Source organism: Podarcis erhardii (assembly GCF_964252035.2).
Source record: "Podarcis erhardii genome assembly, chromosome: Z".
In the NCBI taxonomy this organism is placed as follows: domain Eukaryota; kingdom Metazoa; phylum Chordata; class Lepidosauria; order Squamata; family Lacertidae; genus Podarcis; species Podarcis erhardii.
The window spans coordinates 29,861,963-29,880,656 of record NC_138504.1 but is presented as its reverse complement, the minus strand read 5'-3'; the positions used below and the strand labels follow the sequence as shown (position 1 = coordinate 29,880,656).

Genomic DNA, 18,694 nt, shown 5'->3' with positions numbered 1-18,694 from the left:
ATTTGGATCCTCTGTCTTATTGGTTGCCTCCAAAAGGCAGGACTGTGATTGCCTGATATTGTTCCCTCCAAAATGTATCCTTTCTAGCTAGTTCCCTGTCCCTATAAATGTAGCTCTCCCCTCCTCAGGCCCCAGTCTTGTTTGCTTTAATAAAGAAGTGTTACTAGAGAACTGTCTCCAGCATATTATGTCAAGAGAGCTGAAATCACAAACCCCACGTCACAACAACTGGCGACGAAGGTGGGATCCGGAATGCTGAGGAGCGGTTAAACGCAGCCCTGCCTCAGAGTCCGGATTGTAGCTAAGAACAAGACTCACTGGCCAGCTGAGAAGACCCTGCCCACAGGACAATGGAGAGTCCAAGGGTATTGGAGCCCTTCCAGCCATCAGAGCCCCACACGTGGGAAGACTATGTCGAACGCTTCGAGTTCTTCGCAGTGGCTCAAGGGATCACCGATGCCAGCAAAAGAAGGGCCACATTCCTGAGCTACTGTGGGCCTGAGATCTTCAAGCTGGCCAAGGCATTGCTTGCTCCAGCAAAGCTAAGTGAGACATCTCTCAAAGATATTCTTGCCTGCCTAACAAGCCATTTGGCGCCTACTGAGACCAAGATGGCCCGGCGGATGGAGTTTCATAAGAGGCAGCAGCGTGCTGGGGAGTCTGTATCTGCATTTCTAGTTGAACTGCGGAAGCTCGCTCAGCACTGCGATTTCCAAGATCTGGAAGAGACTCTCCTGGATCGGTTTATCGGTGGTCTGAGCAGCAAGAAAGCCAGAAGACACATCGTGGCTAAAGAAGAGGTTACCCTTGCTTCAGCCTTGAAGGAGGCCACCGCCACGGAGAATTATGAAAGAGAGGAGCTTGATGCCAGTCGCAGGGCCCCTAAGCCACAGATAGAAGTTGCGCATGCCATGGACGAGCTAGAGGCTACTCCGAGCCAGAGCCCAGCCCGTGGGGTCGAGTCAGTGCGTCAGGCCTGCACAGTGCACAAAGATCACCGAGGCAGGTGCCCTGGTTGCGGTGGAAACCATGAGCGGAAGAGTTGTCGTTTCCGGGATGCTATGTGCCGGACGTGCGGGAAGACAGGTCACATCACCAGGGTCTGTAGATTGGCGGCGTTGGGAGCGACAGGAGCACCTAGACTGGAGCATCGCAGACCGCCCACAGCAACCCATGTTCTACAGGACTGCCACGACGTAACGGAGATCAACGGGAGGGTCGTGCAGTTTCCAGCGCAAGGCAAGGCACACGTCAAGGTGAAGATTGAGGGTCAGCTGTGCGACATGGAGGTGGACTCCGGATCTGGATTCACTATCGTGTCGGACCAGACCGTGAGGACATTCTTCCCCAGGGGTAAGTTGCCCCCTCTGGAGCCCTTCCCGGAACTTTGCAGTCATACTCAGCGGGCTGCATCCATGTCATGGGAATGTGTGCTGTGAGAGTACAGTTCCGGAACAAACAGGCGGTACTCAAACTGGTGATTGCGAAGGGCAGTCGCCCCAGTCTCCTGGGCACTGACTGGTTCCCCGCCCTGGGACTGAGTATATCAGGGCTTAATTCAATCCAAACCTGCCCTGAGATGAGCGAGGCATTATGCAAAGAATTTGCTGGTCGCTTTAATGGAAAACTGGGTTGTTATAAAGGGCCCCCAGTTGACTTCGAATTGGACCCTGGGGTGGCCCCAATCCGACTCAAACCAAGGCGAGTGCCATTTGCACTGCAACCCAAGATCGAAGCAGAGCTGGATAAATTGGTCAAGCAGGGAGTTCTCTCACCCGTGGACTCCGCTAAGTGGGAGACTCCAATCGTCACGCCCCTTAAAGCAAATGGGGAAGTCAGGATCTGTGCTGATTACAAATTTACTATCAATAAGGCACTCAGGGGAAACTCATACCCCATTCCAGTCGTATCACATCTGTTGGCTAAACTGGCTGGGGGCAAGGTGTTCGCCAAAATTGACCTGGCACAAGCTTACCAACAGCTGCCAGTAACCCCACAATCAGCAGAAGCACAGACTATTGTCACACATAAAGGGGCGTTCAGAGTTAACAGATTGCAATTTGGAGTTAGTGTGGCCCCAGGGATTTTTCAAGGACTCATGGAACGCCTGTTAAGAGGTCTGCCGGGGGTCTTGCCATTTTTTTATGACGTTTTGATTGCTGGAAAAGACCCACAGGAACTGGTTGCGCGTGTCCGTGCAGTGTTGCTCAAGTTCAAGGAGGTGGGGTTGCAACTAAAAAAGGAAAAATGCAGTTTTGGAGTGCCAACTGTGGATTTCTTGGGGTTTAAAATTGATGCATCAGGCATCCACCCCACAGATGCTAAGGTTAAGGCCATCATCGAGGCACCACGACCACAGAACAAGACGGAGTTGCAGTCATTCCTGGGACTTATTAACTTTTATCATTCGTTCTTACCCCAGAAAGCTTCGGTAGCTGAACCATTACATAGACTGTTGCAGAAAAAGAATGTGTGGCGATGGGGGCCGGGGCAGCAGAAGGCTTTTGACTCCTTGCGAGGAATGCTGAGTAGCAAGAGCGTCCTTGCTCATTATGATGAGTCGAAGCCGCTGGTCCTGGCATGTGATGCCTCTCAATACGGCCTGGGGGCGGTGCTGAGTCATAGGGAACCGGATGGGTCGGAAAAGCCCATCTCTTTCTATTCACGCACGTTGTCGCCCACGGAGCGCAACTATGCTCAAATTGACAAAGAGGCGCTTGCAATTGTGGCAGGAATCAAAAAGTTCCATGATTATGTGTACGGTCGCCATTTCTCCATTGAAACGGACCACAAACCACTGTTAGGGTTGTTCAACCCGAACAAACAAACGCCACAAATTCTCTCCTCCAGAATGTTGCGTTGGTCTATATTCCTGAACGGGTTCCAGTACACCTTGACCCATGTGCCGGGGAAACGGTTGTGCCACGCTGATGCGCTGAGTCGATTGCCCCTTCCTGGCGGGAGCAATGAGGATCCTGCTCCAGCGGAGCACATAATGATGCTGGAAACACTTCCGGGGGCTCCTGTAACGGCTACTGATATAGCTGAGAAAACGAGGAAAGATGCTGTTCTCTCTCGTGTGCTCACTTGGGTGGGGAGGGGGTGGCCAGGTGGTCCGCATGAAGACAAATTCAGGCCTTATGCGACAAGGCAGCACGAGTTGTCCATGCATAAGGGTTGTCTCCTGTGGGGAGATAGGGTGATCATCCCAGCACCACTGAGAAACAGGGTTCTTGAGACGCTTCACATGGGACACCCGGCAATGGTCAGGATGAAGTCGCTAGCCCGGTGTTATGTGTGGTGGCCTGGAATGGACCAGAACATAGAGCAATGGGTACGAACATGCAAGGCATGCCAAGAGGTGCGGCCAGAAGTGGCCAGAGCACCAGTTCACTGGTGGGAGCAGTCCAGATCTCCCTGGAGCCGGCTGCACTTAGATTTTGCTGGGCCATTCCAGGGGAAGGTCTTTTTGGTTATCGTCGATGCATATTCCAAATGGTTAGAAGTGGCGATGGTCCCTAGCATGGCATCAGCTGCCGTAATCAAGGTGTTGAGGCAGCTGTTTGCAACCCACGGGTTACCGGAGACCATTGTATCAGATAATGGGGCAGCTTTTGTATCCCAAGAATTCAGGGCATTCTTGGCTGATAACTTCATAAGAGGGGTCACATCCGCGCCCTTTCACCCATCCTCCAATGGGCAGGTGGAGCGCATGGTAAGAACAGCCAAAGAATCCATTGCGCGCTTAATGGAGGGTAACTGGTCAGCTCGCATCGCGCGAATGTTATTTTTGCAGCATGCGACGCCGTGTACTGCGACGGGCAAGTCGCCAGCTGAGATGCTCTTGGGTAGAAGACTGGTAACGGTGCTGGATTATGTCCACCCGGATAAAATGCCAAACCGTAATTCAAGAGCAACCCCCCAAGCTGAGACTGACACAACAAGGTATCTCGCCCCTGAAGATCTGGTCTGGGTGAGGAACTATTCACGAGGTTCGCGGTGGGTGGCTGGTGTGGTCACCCGGGCTAGTGGACCTGTGTCCTATTATGTGACCTTGGAAAATGGGCAAGTTTGGAAGAGACATATAGATCAGCTGAGGCGCCGGGCCCCCAGCAGAGAGGAGTCTGATAATTCATCCCTAGCTAATGACGCAGAGCTGCAAGACCAGGGTGAAAATGGCCCAGAGGTGCAGTCACCAGGGGCTTCAGCAAATGAACCAGGGTCTGCTAGTCCTCAGGATGACAAGGTACAGGTAGGGGACCCTGAGATGTCTGGGACTCCATCTGTTCCTGACGAAACCCCTATAGCAGCCCCCCTACCACAGGTGACACCCAATCCAGAACCGGCAACACCTGTTGTCAGGAGATCAAGTAGAAGTTGTAGGACCCCACAGTACCTGAGAGATTACGTCTGTTGTGCTCACTAGGGGGGGAGGGGTGTTGTGTATTGAGTCAAAGGATTTTATATCTGTATTATTATTGTCTGTATTTGCATTAGGGTAAAGTAACTGCCTTTTGGTTCCAGAGGGTACAGCTACTATTGGTTCATTTAAGCTGCTGTATTTGGATCCTCTGTCTTATTGGTTTCCTCCAAAAGGCAGGACTGTGATTGCCTGATACTGTTCCCTCCATAATGTATCCTTCTAGCTAGTTCCCTGTCCCTATAAATGTAGCTCTCCCCTCCTCAGGCCCCAGTCTTGTTTGCTTTAATAAAAAAGTGTTACTACCCATCCAAATAGCAGAAGCAGCACAGGAAGGTTTCAGTTATGAAATGCCATGAAGGCACCTTGGAAAGGAAGAGTATGTTGGAGAAAAGCCTATTTTTTACATAGCAAACTTGATGGCTTTATGCAGGTATCCCCACCACTTAGGTGGAGGTTATGTTCCAGGCCCCGCTACATATAAGTGAAATCACGTCCTCTAATGCCAACTTTTTCCTGCTCTCCAGCTTTCTCTCCCACTCTTTCTCCAATCCAGACAAAAATATCTAGGGTTTAAGCTCTGGGGCCAGTTGGAGGCTGGAGGATGAGCAGGAAAGTGGCTGTAGCCTGCGCTACCCCACACACCAGCTGTAAGCATAGTCTAAACAAAGCCCCATCATACCTCAGATCCCTTTGGGGCTTCCTCCACCCTCACAGACATCCTCATGGATGTCCAAACCACAAGGACTCTCCAGCTATCTCCTGCCATTTCCTGGTAGGATTCTATCTAATTATATACCGGCACCAGTGCTGGGGAGACACAGGGGTATGCATACCCCTAAACATTTTGTGAATCTAAGTTTGGCCTAATTGAGGGGCAGTATTTCAACATGAGTAAGAAAATGAGAGTACCCCTAAACATTTTTTTGGGGGGGGAAGCACTGACCAGCAACATGCGTATACATGGTCATGTGTGAGTGGGGAGGTGCCTGTACAACATTATGCTGTGGACAAGAACAGCAGTCCAACTTTTTTTTTATGTCAAGGGCAGACACACACTGCTGTATTTTTCTAAGCCAGGCACTCCAACCTGAGGCTCAGGAGCCCGGCTGGGGTGATACACTGACAACCTCATGCACACTTTTTTGGGATTTACTCCATCTTGGGCAGGTTCAATAATGGCTTTGACTTCACCCAATCTGCTGTTATCAGGGTGTATGACACACTGGGACAGGGTAGATGGAAGGCGTAAAGGGATACATAATGTAGGGAGGGGCAGTCAAATCCTTTATGATGCTACCTAGCAGGTCTGATGTAGAAGGCAAAATAAAGGGTGTGCACATGGATTGGTCACAAAGGCTGATATTGAGGCCAAACTTAGATTCACAAAATATTTAGGGGTATGCAAAGGCTGGGCCAGAAGCAGTGTTAGAAACTCAAATATATGTTAGGCACCAAATGGCTCCTTAGACCAAGGTTGCAGTCACCAAAATGAAATGTCTAGTTGCCATTTGGGAGTAAGACAGCTCTAAAGTCTTATTTTTAAAAAATGATTGATTGACTGTGATTAACAGATGTATTAGTATACGTCTGGGGTGGGATAAGCGAAGACAAGCTACAACAATTAATTCTAACATTGTTCACTACACCTGCTCAGGCTGCAGAGAAAAAGCATTTTGGTTCCTGAAATCCATTCTGATTGTGCAGATAAAATATAACTGACAGAACTCTACTGGATGTAGTATTAGTGTGTGAAAACAGTCAAAATCCAAAGATCCCCAGGCATGAACCTCCAGGTGGTGGAGACGTCAGGCGCCACCCTGGCACCCAGGCATCTTCATATGGTCTCAAGTGGCCAATAGTAAGGTGCAAAATGCACTTGGCGCATTTCAAAAACTGACCAGAAGGTCTGGTTGGTCCATGCAGATGCCAGGTTACTGGTTCATGCAGCACTCCTACTGATTGATTGAGCCGTATTTGGAGTGAGGATCCCCCCACTTCACCTTACATAGTGAGGGGTTAAACCCTGAATTTGAACTTTATGCAAAACACATTTTACTCAGGTGGGATTCCATCTGCAGCCTCTGTACACCCAGCATCTATGATCAGCAAACGTTTTCAGCAGGGGGCCAGTTCACTGTCCCTCAGATCTTGTGGGGGGCCAGACTATTTTTGGGGGGGGGGGTGAAAGAATTCCTCTGCCCCACAAATAACCCAGAGATGCATTTTAAATAAAAGCACACATTCTACTCATGTGAAACACACTGATTCCCGGACTGTCCACAGGCCGAATTTAGAAGGTGATTGGGCCAGACCCGGCCCCCGGGCCTTAGTCTGCCTACCCATGATATAGGGAGCTGTTCCACAGAGTTTGCATTGTGGATTTCTCCCACAAGCTCCACTGCTTTTGTCCAGAAATTGTTATCTTTTTGCCAGTCATGCAACTGGAAGTGGGACGCCTTCCCAGATGTATACTGAGTTCCCATTTGCTGCATGCAGTGAGCCATTGGAGGCTGCTACTCTGTGTGTCTATGACTCCCACCTTGTTGCTTCCCCAGCACCTTCCTCTGCCTGCTTGTCTGTCCATGGAGCTACATGGGTGTTGGGTGGACTTCCAAATGTTAAGTTCTAGAATATAAGATCCTTGCAGTTAATTTTTTGGAGGTATGGAGATGGGACAGAACTTCATAAAATATAATGTACATTGATCAAGATGCATAATCAAACAAAGCATTGCTTGCATTCAGTAATTTTTCCAAATAAACACATAAACTAAAAGAATACCCTAATAAAAATGTGAGGTGCATATAGGCAAGATTTTCCACAATGGAAACCACCACTACGTCACAGGCCATTATGTGATGCTTTAAATATATACCTTCCTGCGACAAGCAACCTGCGATTTCATTCAGACTATTTTATCCAAAGGTAAATAAAGGCCGGGGGGAGTAGAGTACATGGTACTGTCACCAATAAGCACTGCAACCTGTACTTGGTCCAAAAATATCCAACAGCAAAAAGGATGGCAGGCCTACAATTGTACCATCATCTGTGTGCACAAATCCCTGGAAGATTGACCCAAACAACAAATGTGGAATAATACAATTATCTCTGCAATTCAAATGTGACCAAGCCCTTGTTTACATAAATTCCAAACAGATAGAATGAGGTCATTAGGAAAACAGGTAATTAAAGCCTTCCTTTCATGCTAACAATAACATCATCTTTGGAGAAACTGGGATACTGTATAAGGAATGAACAATTAATTCAAATTGTATAAATTTCCAGAATAAAAAATGGACATACAGCCCTCATATATAACTACCCTCTACATAATATTCCTGAAGAGTTCACAAGATGTAAATTAACACTTGATCAGATCAAAATAGAGAGTTTGCTATTAAACTGGAGTACAGTGGTACCTCGGGTTACATACGCTTCAGGTTACATACGCTTCAGGTTACAGACCGCTAACCCAGAAATAGTGCTTCAGGTTAAGAACTTTGCTTCAGGATAAGAACAGATATTACCTGAAGCGTATGTAACCTGAGGTACCACTGTATTCAGTTTGGGGGTAGCACAAAACACAGGGTTTGCACCACAAAACTTTGGCATCAGTTTGGAGGGGATCCAAAATTTCAAGGTTACATGTTAATAAGCTTTTTTACTTCCCAAAATCTCTTGAAAAACCCTAAACACAAAACATGTACAAAACAAGGGGTTTTAGAATTTCATATTCACCTGCTGCTAATTTTACACCTTATGGTATAAAAGCTCTGTTTGTCACATAACAATTTCAATAAAGATTATTACCCTATTACAAATACAGACACAGAACAAGAAGTTTAGGTGGCAGTTAAGTAGCAGGTGCAAATCAACTTTAACAAAAGATGGTTTTCACGTAACTAAGTTCAAATAATAGATAAAAGGGGATTTGGCTAAGATGCATTTCCTACCCTATTATGCTCTTTACCTTCTTTTAGAAGATTGCTGTAACAACTGTAATTTGCACAGGTTGAGATGTTTTCTGTAAATATTAGTTCACTGAACAACTACATTTTAACCTGACTAATAATATCATGCTATATTAAACCACAATGGTATGAAGATTAAGTAGTCAATGTGATCTTCACAGCCCCTAAGAATAGTTGAAATCTGTCTGTCTTGGGAGACCATGGAGGAGGGTGCCTTTGGGGGTGAAGTCAAACTTTTGGAAGGTTACAGCACCTGCTGTGGCTGTAGAGACTGATATAGGGGTGACATGTTTTGTTACAGCTGAGGCAGATTAAGGTGTCCAGTTGTGCTGCTGCAGATGAACCATGGCATTTCTGCTCTCTGTTCCAAGTGATCATTCCTCCTCTGGTCACTGCTATAGATGTAAAACCTGACCATCTGTTTCCAGGAACTGCATCATCTGAAAACAAAATCTCTTGGATAAGGACCCGCAACACTTTTGTCTTGGCGCAGAGACATGCCAGGTTGAACAGACCCCCATTGCTCCAAAGGCATAGGAGACTACCAGGGAGAAGTATTTGCCAAAAAGAGTTGGGGCAAGAACACAACCCTGTTTATATAACCTCTCTATATAGGGAAGGCGTCCGGGAATGAGCAGTAATGTATTACATAATGTTAAGAAAATAAATCTTGTTTTTTCAGTGAATAACTAGCTAAAATATGACTTGAATCTAGGCACAGAACTACAAACTTGGGAATGTAAACAAAAACGCAACACTAGCTCAAAAAGAAAAAAATGGTGTAAAATTGCAGAAAGCTTAGCTTGAAGCTTCACTGTTAACTCTGTGTTGCTGGACAAAAGCAGAGAGCTTGCCTGTGAATGCACAATTGCGGAAGTTAATTTGCTTACAGCTCAGCTTCCCTGAACTTAGCACTCTGAACTTCCCTCCTTGCTAGTCAGTTCTAAGCACTGACACCCACTGAGTTCAGATAAGCCAACCAAAGTTTAAATTCTTGGCTTGGCATACACTGGCGGAAGTCCAAAAACTTGCCATAGGTTCACACCCATGATACAATTGCAGATGAGCAAAGATTTTTATTTTTATGTTCTCTTTCATTAGCACACTTCTGAAGGCCCAATTTACTTTTAAAACTCAACTAAGTTTCAAAGTATGTCCTGTGAAATGGCACAAGGGGCTGCTGTTTTGGAAATATAAGGTACGGTAATCTAATGCCCCCATGGGCACAAAAAGTTAGTTGTACAGTTCTCTGCATCCTGTCCTTTATCTACACAATTTACATTTACATTTTTGTGCATGTTGAAATTACGGTAAGCAAGTGCTGTCAGAGATACTTTAAGTTTAATAAACGTATAACTTGCTTGTTTAAAAAAATTCCTCACAAAGAAGCATACAAAAAATAGGAAACAAAGCACATGCAAGACAAATACAATTTAAAACTTATGACCCCCCCAAAGTTCTCAGTTAGTGTTATCTTTTAACTAAAGAGATGGAATAGCTCATCAACTGCTGTTTTTCATTCAAAGAGCCTGAAATGATGAATTGAGGGAGGCTAGTCTCTCCAACTTTCACACTACACTCTCATGACAAAGCAGTAGACAACGCCCCTTTGTTCTCTCCAGCACTAGAAGAAACCACTATAGAGAGCTACTTTACATTTTTTAACATTAGGAAGCAGAGAGCAGAGCCAAGGCAGTACATGGATATAGTGTTAAGAAGAGATTAAAATGTTCTCCCAAAATAAGGAACTGGAGACAAGAACACCTTGGTTATGTGTAAAGATGTCACCATAATCACTTAGATGACATCACCAATGCACAAGGCAAATAAAAGCAACTTAGTAGTGTGTCTTTAACAAACACACACAATTCTCTGGTCTTCTATTGCAACAGCAAGACCTACAAAGAACCCATAAGAATCAAACAAACCACTAAAATGTGGTTATTTTTAAATCTCTCCTTATAGGACACACACACATCCAGGCACACCTACTTTGCTATTTTCTTGTATTTCTCAAGCCCTCTGTGTAAACCTAAGGAACTGTTATCTACTGAAGCTGTGAAAGCTTTTTGTTTTGGGAGGAGATTTTAAGAAAATAAAAATGGTGGGGAGAGAAAGGGATGCAGGAAGATTACGAGAGAGGTAATGCAGGAAGTTATGGGCTGCAAGTTAATGAAAGGACGAGCCATCCCCAGGGGCTCCCCGATTGCTCCTCAAGCCACCCCAGGGTGCCACAGCCCACTGGTTGCAAACCACTGGTCCAGCAGATTATACTCCATGCCTTGCTCTGTGTCCTCACCTTTGTGGGTCACACAAGTTGTGCAATGTTGGGTGGCGACTTCACACATGAACAAACCAAGATGAATTGAAAAATTAGTTGTTTTTTAATTCCACATGCACAACGGGCATAACATTTCCATGTTTCAAAAATATGCACTGATTCATAATCTAAATAATGATGGGAACTGTAGCCACTCTTGCTGTAGATAGGCAGCTACACCTCAACAGTGGCTTGCTCCGGACACTTAGTAAATTCATGATGGAGACAGTATTTGAATACTAGGCATTATAATACAGCAATTAACTTACATATTATTTTCAATACTTCTATTCTGCAAACCTGCAACTTGCACAGGGGTTATGTTCTGAAGACCGCACCTAAAGCGAAAATCGTGTGTTGTCAAAACACAATGGGTGCAGTAGCATATGGTATTGCCGAAGTCTTTTTTCTCAGAGTCTGTCCCCTTTTCTCCCTCTTAATTTTTTTTGCCAAGCACATAAAGCTGAATGTGCACAAGTTAAATGCACATAAGTTGCAAATATACTTTGCTGCCTTTCTACAAGGCACTGAAGTATTATTTAAAGTACAAATACTTCTAAAATAAAAAACAGCCAATAAAACTAATAATCTCTGGCCATTTGTGGTCTCCAAAGAGTATATAAACTCTCTTTTCTGGGTCTTTTCTCCTTTGCCTTCCTCTGAGGGAAAAATGATTCAATAACATATGACCTTCCTTTTTAAAAATAACAATAGGAATGTTTGCTATCAGTTCAAGGACCTAACCAAATATTTCTACATATAAATGTTTCTTGTTATGCTTAACTGATGCCTTTGTTCACTTCACTAATGATGAATAAGGCATTTGTATGCCAAGCTGGTACATCAAATATATTTTAGTTAATTACTCACCTAATTTATCAGTATAGGTGTGTTTTTGTGATATGAAGGAAGTGCAAGGCACAACTATAGCTTCATACATATCACCTGCCAGCCATTGTTGGAAGGAAAAACCACATACAGTATTGTCTTCTTCTGTTGTTAGTCACAGGCCATAATTTTTTTAAAAAGCCCCAGAATATAGCATGTACTACTCCATTATTCTCACCAAACAGTCAACTAAAGGTTTAGCTAATAATTAAATTGGATAATTAAATAACCAGTGTTAGAAACTCAGATATATAAGCTAGGCACCTAATTGCTCCTTAAACCCAGGGACTCAGCTACAGTACATTAGTCCAAAAAACTCCAGATGGTGCTGGAGAGCAAAACAAAATATTTATTTGTGATTTTCCACAGTGTTTTCCCCTTTTGTTATAACAATTTAATTTCTAACTTATTTATAGCATTTTCTTTCTGCTTGTAGATCCACCGCCTGTTACAGTCACAAAAATGGAATGTTTAGTTGCCATTTTTGGGCAAGACAGCTCTTTTTCAAATGATGGACTGACTGTAATTGATTCTCACTTAAGCATCTGGTTAGTTCAGATGACAACCTTGTGCTAGGTTAAGAACTTTGAAAACTTAAAGTAGAAAAGTTGTTTTATCCAAAGACAGCCAACATATATATTGGCCTATTCCTACCTCTTTTTCTTAATGGTGACACAGACCATTAATAAGACATAAGAACATTCTTTACAACTGTGAGCAAGGCAGTGGGGATAGAGTAAGTGAGGACAAGCTACAACAATTACCAGTAACTCTAACATTGTTCACTACACCTGCTCAGGCTGCAGAGAAAAAGCATTTTGGTTCCTGAAATCCATTCTGATTGTGCAGATAAAATATAACTGACAGAACTCTACTGGATGTAGTATTAGTGTGTGAAAACAGTCAAAATCCAAAGATCCCCAGGCATGAACCTCCAGGTGGTGGAGACGTCAGGCGCCACCCTGGCACCCAGGCATCTTCATATGGTCTCAAGTGGCTGGGAAAGGGAAAGGGACCCCTGACCATTAGGTCCAGTCGTGGCCGACTCTGGGGTTGCGGCGCTCATCTCACTTTCTTGGCTGAGGGAGCTGGCGTACAGCTTCCGGGTCATGTGGCCAGCATGACTAAGCCGCTTCTGGCGAACCAGAGCAGCGCACGGAAACACCGTTTACCTTCCCGCCGGAGCAGTACCTATATATCTACTTGCACTTTGACGTGCTTTCGAACTGCTAGGTTGGCAGGAGTGGCTGACAGTCAGTGGCTAATTTCGAACACTGTAAATAAACAAGATGAAGGCTGATGTTTTAGTAAGGTAAAGGTAAAGGTACCCCTGCCCGTACGGGCCAGTCGTGTCCAACTCTAGGGTTACGTGCTCATCTCGCTCTAGAGGCCATGAGCCGGTGCCGTCCTACGACACTTCCGGGTCACGTGGCCAGCGTGACGAAGCTGCAGCTGGCAAGCCAGCACCAGCGCAGCACACGGAAACGCCATTTACCTTCACACTATAAAGCGGTACCTATTTATCTACTTGCACTTAAGAGTGCTTTCGAACTGCTAGGTGGGCAGGAGCTGGGACCGAACGACGGGAGCTCACCCCGCCGCGGGGATTCGAACCGCCAACCATACGATCGGCAAGTCCTAGGCACTGAGGTTTTACCCACAGCGCCACCTGCGTCCACAGCACCACCCGCGTCCAATGTTCTAGTACTCTTCACAAAAACAAGTTCATTCACACTAGCTCATTCACACAAAATCAAGCCCTAAGCCAGGAGTGGGGAACCTGTGGCCCTCCAGATGTTGGTTGGACTCCAACTTCAGTCCTAATCAGCAGGGCCAAGGATCAGGGATGGTGGAAGTTATAATGCAATATCAGAAGGGTTGCCTACCCCTGCCCTAAATCCTATCTTTCTGTATAATGCTTTACTGCATCCCTGTACTTTTTACTGCTTTTTTAGTAGTATGTATTGATGAGGTTACTATATAGTTTGTAACACCTAATGGTATTTAAGTGTCTCTGTCCACAGATTTCAAGTGGCGTTAATAGCACCTTTCTCCATATTACATTCAGTGACTAAAGTAAGGACACTAGCCTAAGATATAATTATTTAAAGCTCTCAGAGCATCTCACAACAAAAAAGAGACACATTGAAGTTCAATGAAAATAAAAAAGTGTTTAAAACAGCAAGCAAAAGAGTAAAAACATATGAAACAAATGAAAAGCCTAGGAAATTAAAGAAGGTATCCACCTAACATTGAAATGACACCATGGAGGTCCCAAGTGAGCATCCCTGGGGAGGGCATTCCACAGTTAAGAGCATCACAGTATGTTCTCTTCTGTAGCCACCTTCCACACTTCACTTTGTGGGGGCACTTGATTCATAGCCTCTGCATCAACTGGGCTTGGAAATGGGCTGGACTGTGCTCAAGTGAAGATGGTGAAGCACCAGCATACTGTAACTGAAGTTTCTGAATCATTTTGGAAGTAGCCCTATGTATAATGCATTGGAGTAGCCCAAATGGGAAGTTACCAGCTGAAAGATAACACGAAAGGTTATCACTGAACACATAGGGTTGCAGCTGGTGAAGCAGCCAAAACTGATAAAGACACTCTTGTACACAAACATTACTTCTGCCTCTAGTGACAGGTGGATCAATAGCCTAGAGGTGCTTATCTTGGCTTATTAAGCTGAGATGATACCTGAACTGTTTGGGGAAAGGTAAAGGTAAAGGACCCTGGACGGTTAAGTCCAGTTGAATTTGACTATAGGGTGTGGCACTCACCTCTGCTTTCAAGCAAGGGAACTGGCATTTGTCCGCAGATAGCTTTCCGGGTTATGTGGCCAGCATGACTAACCCACTTCTGGCACACAGAACACCATGACGAGCACCTTCCCACCACAGCAGTACCTACTTAACTACACACACTGGTATGATTTCAAACTGCTAGGTTGGCAGGAGCTCGATCAGCAAGCCCAAGGGCACCCTGATGGCACCAGAAGTGGTTAACAATCTAACTTTAGCATGTCTGAAAAGCTGGGTGCATAGATATACTGTGCGCTTTCTAGGGATAGCTACTTATATATAGTATAATTTTTATTTTAGATCTACCTAGTATTGTGTCCCTTCCAGTTGTCAAATCTGACATTTATTGTATTCATTCATTACATTATCAATGTAATGAAACTATTTCTAAAATCAGAAAGGTTTAGTAGTAGTGGAAAATGTTGCATCACATACAACTTTACTGACAGCCAGGAAGCCCTTTTCGATTATACATAAAGGGGAAGGAGGATGTCTGATGTATATAGGAAGCAGTTATGGCTAACAACTTGGATGGCTTTAAAAAAAGATGAGGAAAATTCATTAGGAATAAGGCTATCAATGACTACTAGTCATGATGGCTATGCTCAGCCTCTACTGCCTGAGGTGGTAATGTTTTTTAATAGCAATTGCTGGAAACCACAGGATAGAAAGAGGGCTCTTGTGCCTCAGTCCTGCTTGCAGGTTTTTCACAAGAATCTATTTGGCCGCTATGAGAACAGGTGTGTTGGAACAGATGAACCATTGCCCTGTTCCAGCAGGCTCTTCTTTTGTTCTTATATGGCTCAATCAGTTACGGACTTTACATGGAAAAACAATTCACTGAAATCACTGCACGTTCATGTAAGGCACCAATCTTAACTTCACTAACCACTATATTCATCATTTGAGTCGTCTATTACAGATATCACTTCCATTTAAAAAAAAAGTTGTGTGAGTATTTTATACAATTTTACTCTAAAAGAAAGTATCCCTTGGCTCATCACCCTAAATTACAAGAATGAGTTTAAGTAGAAAGATCAGTTCTCCACTTGTATAAGATATTATCAGAATAAGATCTGGATCTCATTAATAATGATTCATTACCACCATTTCTAAACCAACAGAACATGCATATACTAAACTGTACCATTATAAAGAACAAAAGTAGTTCAGCTTGTTTTTTAAATGCAACTGTAGCAAAATAAAGTGTCCCTATAATTACCTTAATAAGGTCTAGTGACCTGTTTACTGTGTAGGATTTGATCAAAATATTATGCAATTACATATGAAAGGAAGAATCTACTCTACCAGCTTTCCTCCCTTCAAAGCCACTCACACATATGTCAAAAAGAGAAGAATCATTTAGTGATTCCATGTTTAGTGTTTGTATATTTATGAAATTTTAAAGTGGTTGATTTGATTGTTGTACATTACTTTGACACTTACATGAAAGGGAGTTTACATAAAGCTTTTAAACAAAAAAGTAAGAAGAAACTGAAACAGCTTTAATCAGCCTTCCTGAACTTTTTCTGACCACCTGTCATACATACATATATATTTCCTACCTTAATTAGTACACACTTACAGGTTCAGTTTAACGACAGCATTTTCCTACTGCATTATACTTAATGCATTTATCACATCCAATATTATGTTGAAAGAAGAAACAGTTGAAGGACTATAATTATATTTGCACAAAAATGGATGAGGTTAGTTTTAAAAAAGAAAAGGATGGAAAATAAATGCGAAAGGAAAAAAAAACTAGTGGGAAGCAGTGATTGAAAGAGTAGTTAAATTAATGTGCAAACAAAATTCTATCACAGAAAACAGGAACCAAAGAACAATTTCAGACCACTCCAATCATATTCTGTCCCCATCCCCCCATAAATCAGCAGACTTAGCCACCTATTCCTTATCACAAACTGCCTATGAAACACCTCTCAGTCCTATTCCTTATCACAAACTGCCTATGAAACACCTCTCAGTTACAAAAACAGCTTGTCATGTGGAATGAGAGATTGCTATTTGAGAAACATAAGTCCAAAATTGGCCCAACTCCTGGGGCTTGTGGAACTAGTTGTAGTCCATGGGATCCTGGCCCATGCTCCATCCCATGCAATCATCTCTGTTTACATAGTTTTGGCACCATTATCCCTCAGATGTTCATCAAAAGTTCACACTGTTTTGCACAAAACAAGAAACACCAAGTCCACAATGTCCCGCATAATTGTCCTCTGGGAACAAGCTAAACACCTTGAGAAAACAGGTAACTAGCCCTAATATCATAGATTTCACAATGCTGATTCAACAGAGGGAGTAAACTTGACCTGTTCATTACATGAAGCAGCATCAGCATCCCACTGATCAAGGGGCTTTTACCCTGTGTTCTTCTATATGCTAGCTCTCCTTGGTAAACCACCTCAATGCTAACAAGGGACTAAAACAAAAGCAAAAACTTTTGCACATCACAAACATGTATTTCCAAAACAAAACAAATTCCTTCCAGTAGCACCTTAAAGACCAACTAAGTCAGTTCTTGGTATGAGCTTTCGTGTGCATGCACACTTCTTCAGATACTTTTCGTGTGCATGCACACGAAAGCTCATACCAAGAACTGGCTTAGTTGGTCTTTAAGGTGCTACTGGAAGGAATTTGTTTTGTTTTGACTATGGCAGACCAACACGGCTACCTATCTGTAACTGGAACTATGTATTTCCAAACACACCAAATCAGGGGAGAGCATCTGGCCCCATCCTCTGGCCAAGGTGGGCAGACATCTCTAAAACCCAGGCACAAGATACCCGACAGAATGAAACCTCCACAGGTGGGGCATATCTGGAGCGGGCCTCCCATCTACAAGCAGAATCAAATGCTTTTCAGGAAGGTTGACTTTAAAGACAGACACACTCAGCAGGTACATCAGCATTAATTAATGAACTAAAAGATGCCTCTTGAGGGACATATTCTGGCTCTCGCTTGCTCTCCCTTTAAGAATAAATAAATAAAAATGTCTGAATGAGTGGATGGTGCATTAATTAAGTTTGCTTAACAGGAAATTTTAAAAAGATTGTTTATTCTTTAAACAAAGGAAGAGATCCCTGCTCCAAGAGGCTTGCAATCCAGAAAGCTACTCTCCACAACAGGCGCTGTGGGAAGATGACAGAGAGGGAAGCGAAGCCGACCAAGAGAGCTCTTGAGCCTGTGCAGAGTGCTTCCCCATGCCGCCCTCCGACTCCAGCACGCTAGTCCTTCCACGGAGGAGTCGATTGCGGTTACACACCCAGCAGTCTCCGCTCAAGAGAATAAGGAAGCTGGAGGAAAGGGGGGTGGATGCGTCTCATCTATTATAATATTTATTCATTCGCAGCCCACCTTTTCCACCTCCAAGGAGCTCGAAGGGGTCCACATCGCTCTTCCCCCTTCCTCGTTTTGTCTTCACAACGACCCTGCTAGGTAGACTGAGGAGCGATTTACCTCAGGCGCCAGGCGAGGGGTGTCTCGTTCGTTCTTTCTTCCGCCTGCCGGCCTCTCACGTGGCAGGAGGGCGCTCCTCTCCGCCCGGACAGGCTCCTTACCTGGCCAGATTTCTGCCCCTCAAGAGGTGCCGGCCGACCGCAAACAGAGCGGCGGACTCTTTCCCCTCCTGTTTCCCTAAGTTCCTCCCCGCCCCCTTGAGGCTTGGCCCCGCCCCTCCCAACGACGGTTGCTACACACTTTGCGCTGTCATCGCGCTCGTCGTTTCCCTCCTTCCGCCCCGCCTGTAAAGCAAAAGGAATCACGTGGAAGGGAATGGATGATCATGTGACAAGGAAGATGACGATAGGCCACATGATGCCCCGCCTCAATAACCTCTAAGGCGGAGCTGTAGGTATAGACTTAGAGCCCGTTAAAGGAACCCGCTGCTGGACTCCAACTCCCATCAGCCCCAGCCAGCAAGGGCGAATAGCTGACGTGCGGTGGGAGCAGTAGTCCAACCACACTGTAATCCAACCTTCGTTTCTCACTCCTGGTCTAAAAGGAAGGCTGGAAGTGTGCAGAGGCAGCTTTGCAGGGCGGAGGGCTCAGTTTAGAGAAAAGGAAAATTGATGCAGAAAAGTTTTTCCCCTTCTCTCATAATAATATAAATAATAAATGATAGGAATCCAATAGAGCTGAATTATGGAAAATCCAGGACGGAATAAAAGAAAGTACCTCTTCATGTAGCGCAGTTAAACTGTAGAACTCACCCTCACAGGAGACAGCGAAGGCCACCAACTTGGAATAGCTTTGAAAGAGGATTAGACAAGTTGA

General features: G+C 44.5%; 1 protein-coding gene across 1 annotated transcript in view; it reads right to left on the bottom strand.

Moving 5' to 3' along the window:
* The window catches only part of ATP7A (ATPase copper transporting alpha), a 52,330-nt gene extending 34,280 nt beyond the window's left edge, over positions 1-18,050 (bottom strand). The window contains exons 1-2 of the mRNA XM_081847341.1: positions 17,777-18,050; positions 6,963-7,048 (exon numbers count right to left, since the gene is read on the bottom strand). Of these exons, the coding sequence (XP_081703467.1) occupies positions 6,963-7,007 (45 nt within the window). The 5' untranslated portion in view covers positions 7,008-7,048; positions 17,777-18,050. The remainder of the gene's footprint in view (positions 1-6,962; positions 7,049-17,776) is intronic.
* Between the last annotated feature and the right edge of the window lie 644 nt (positions 18,051-18,694).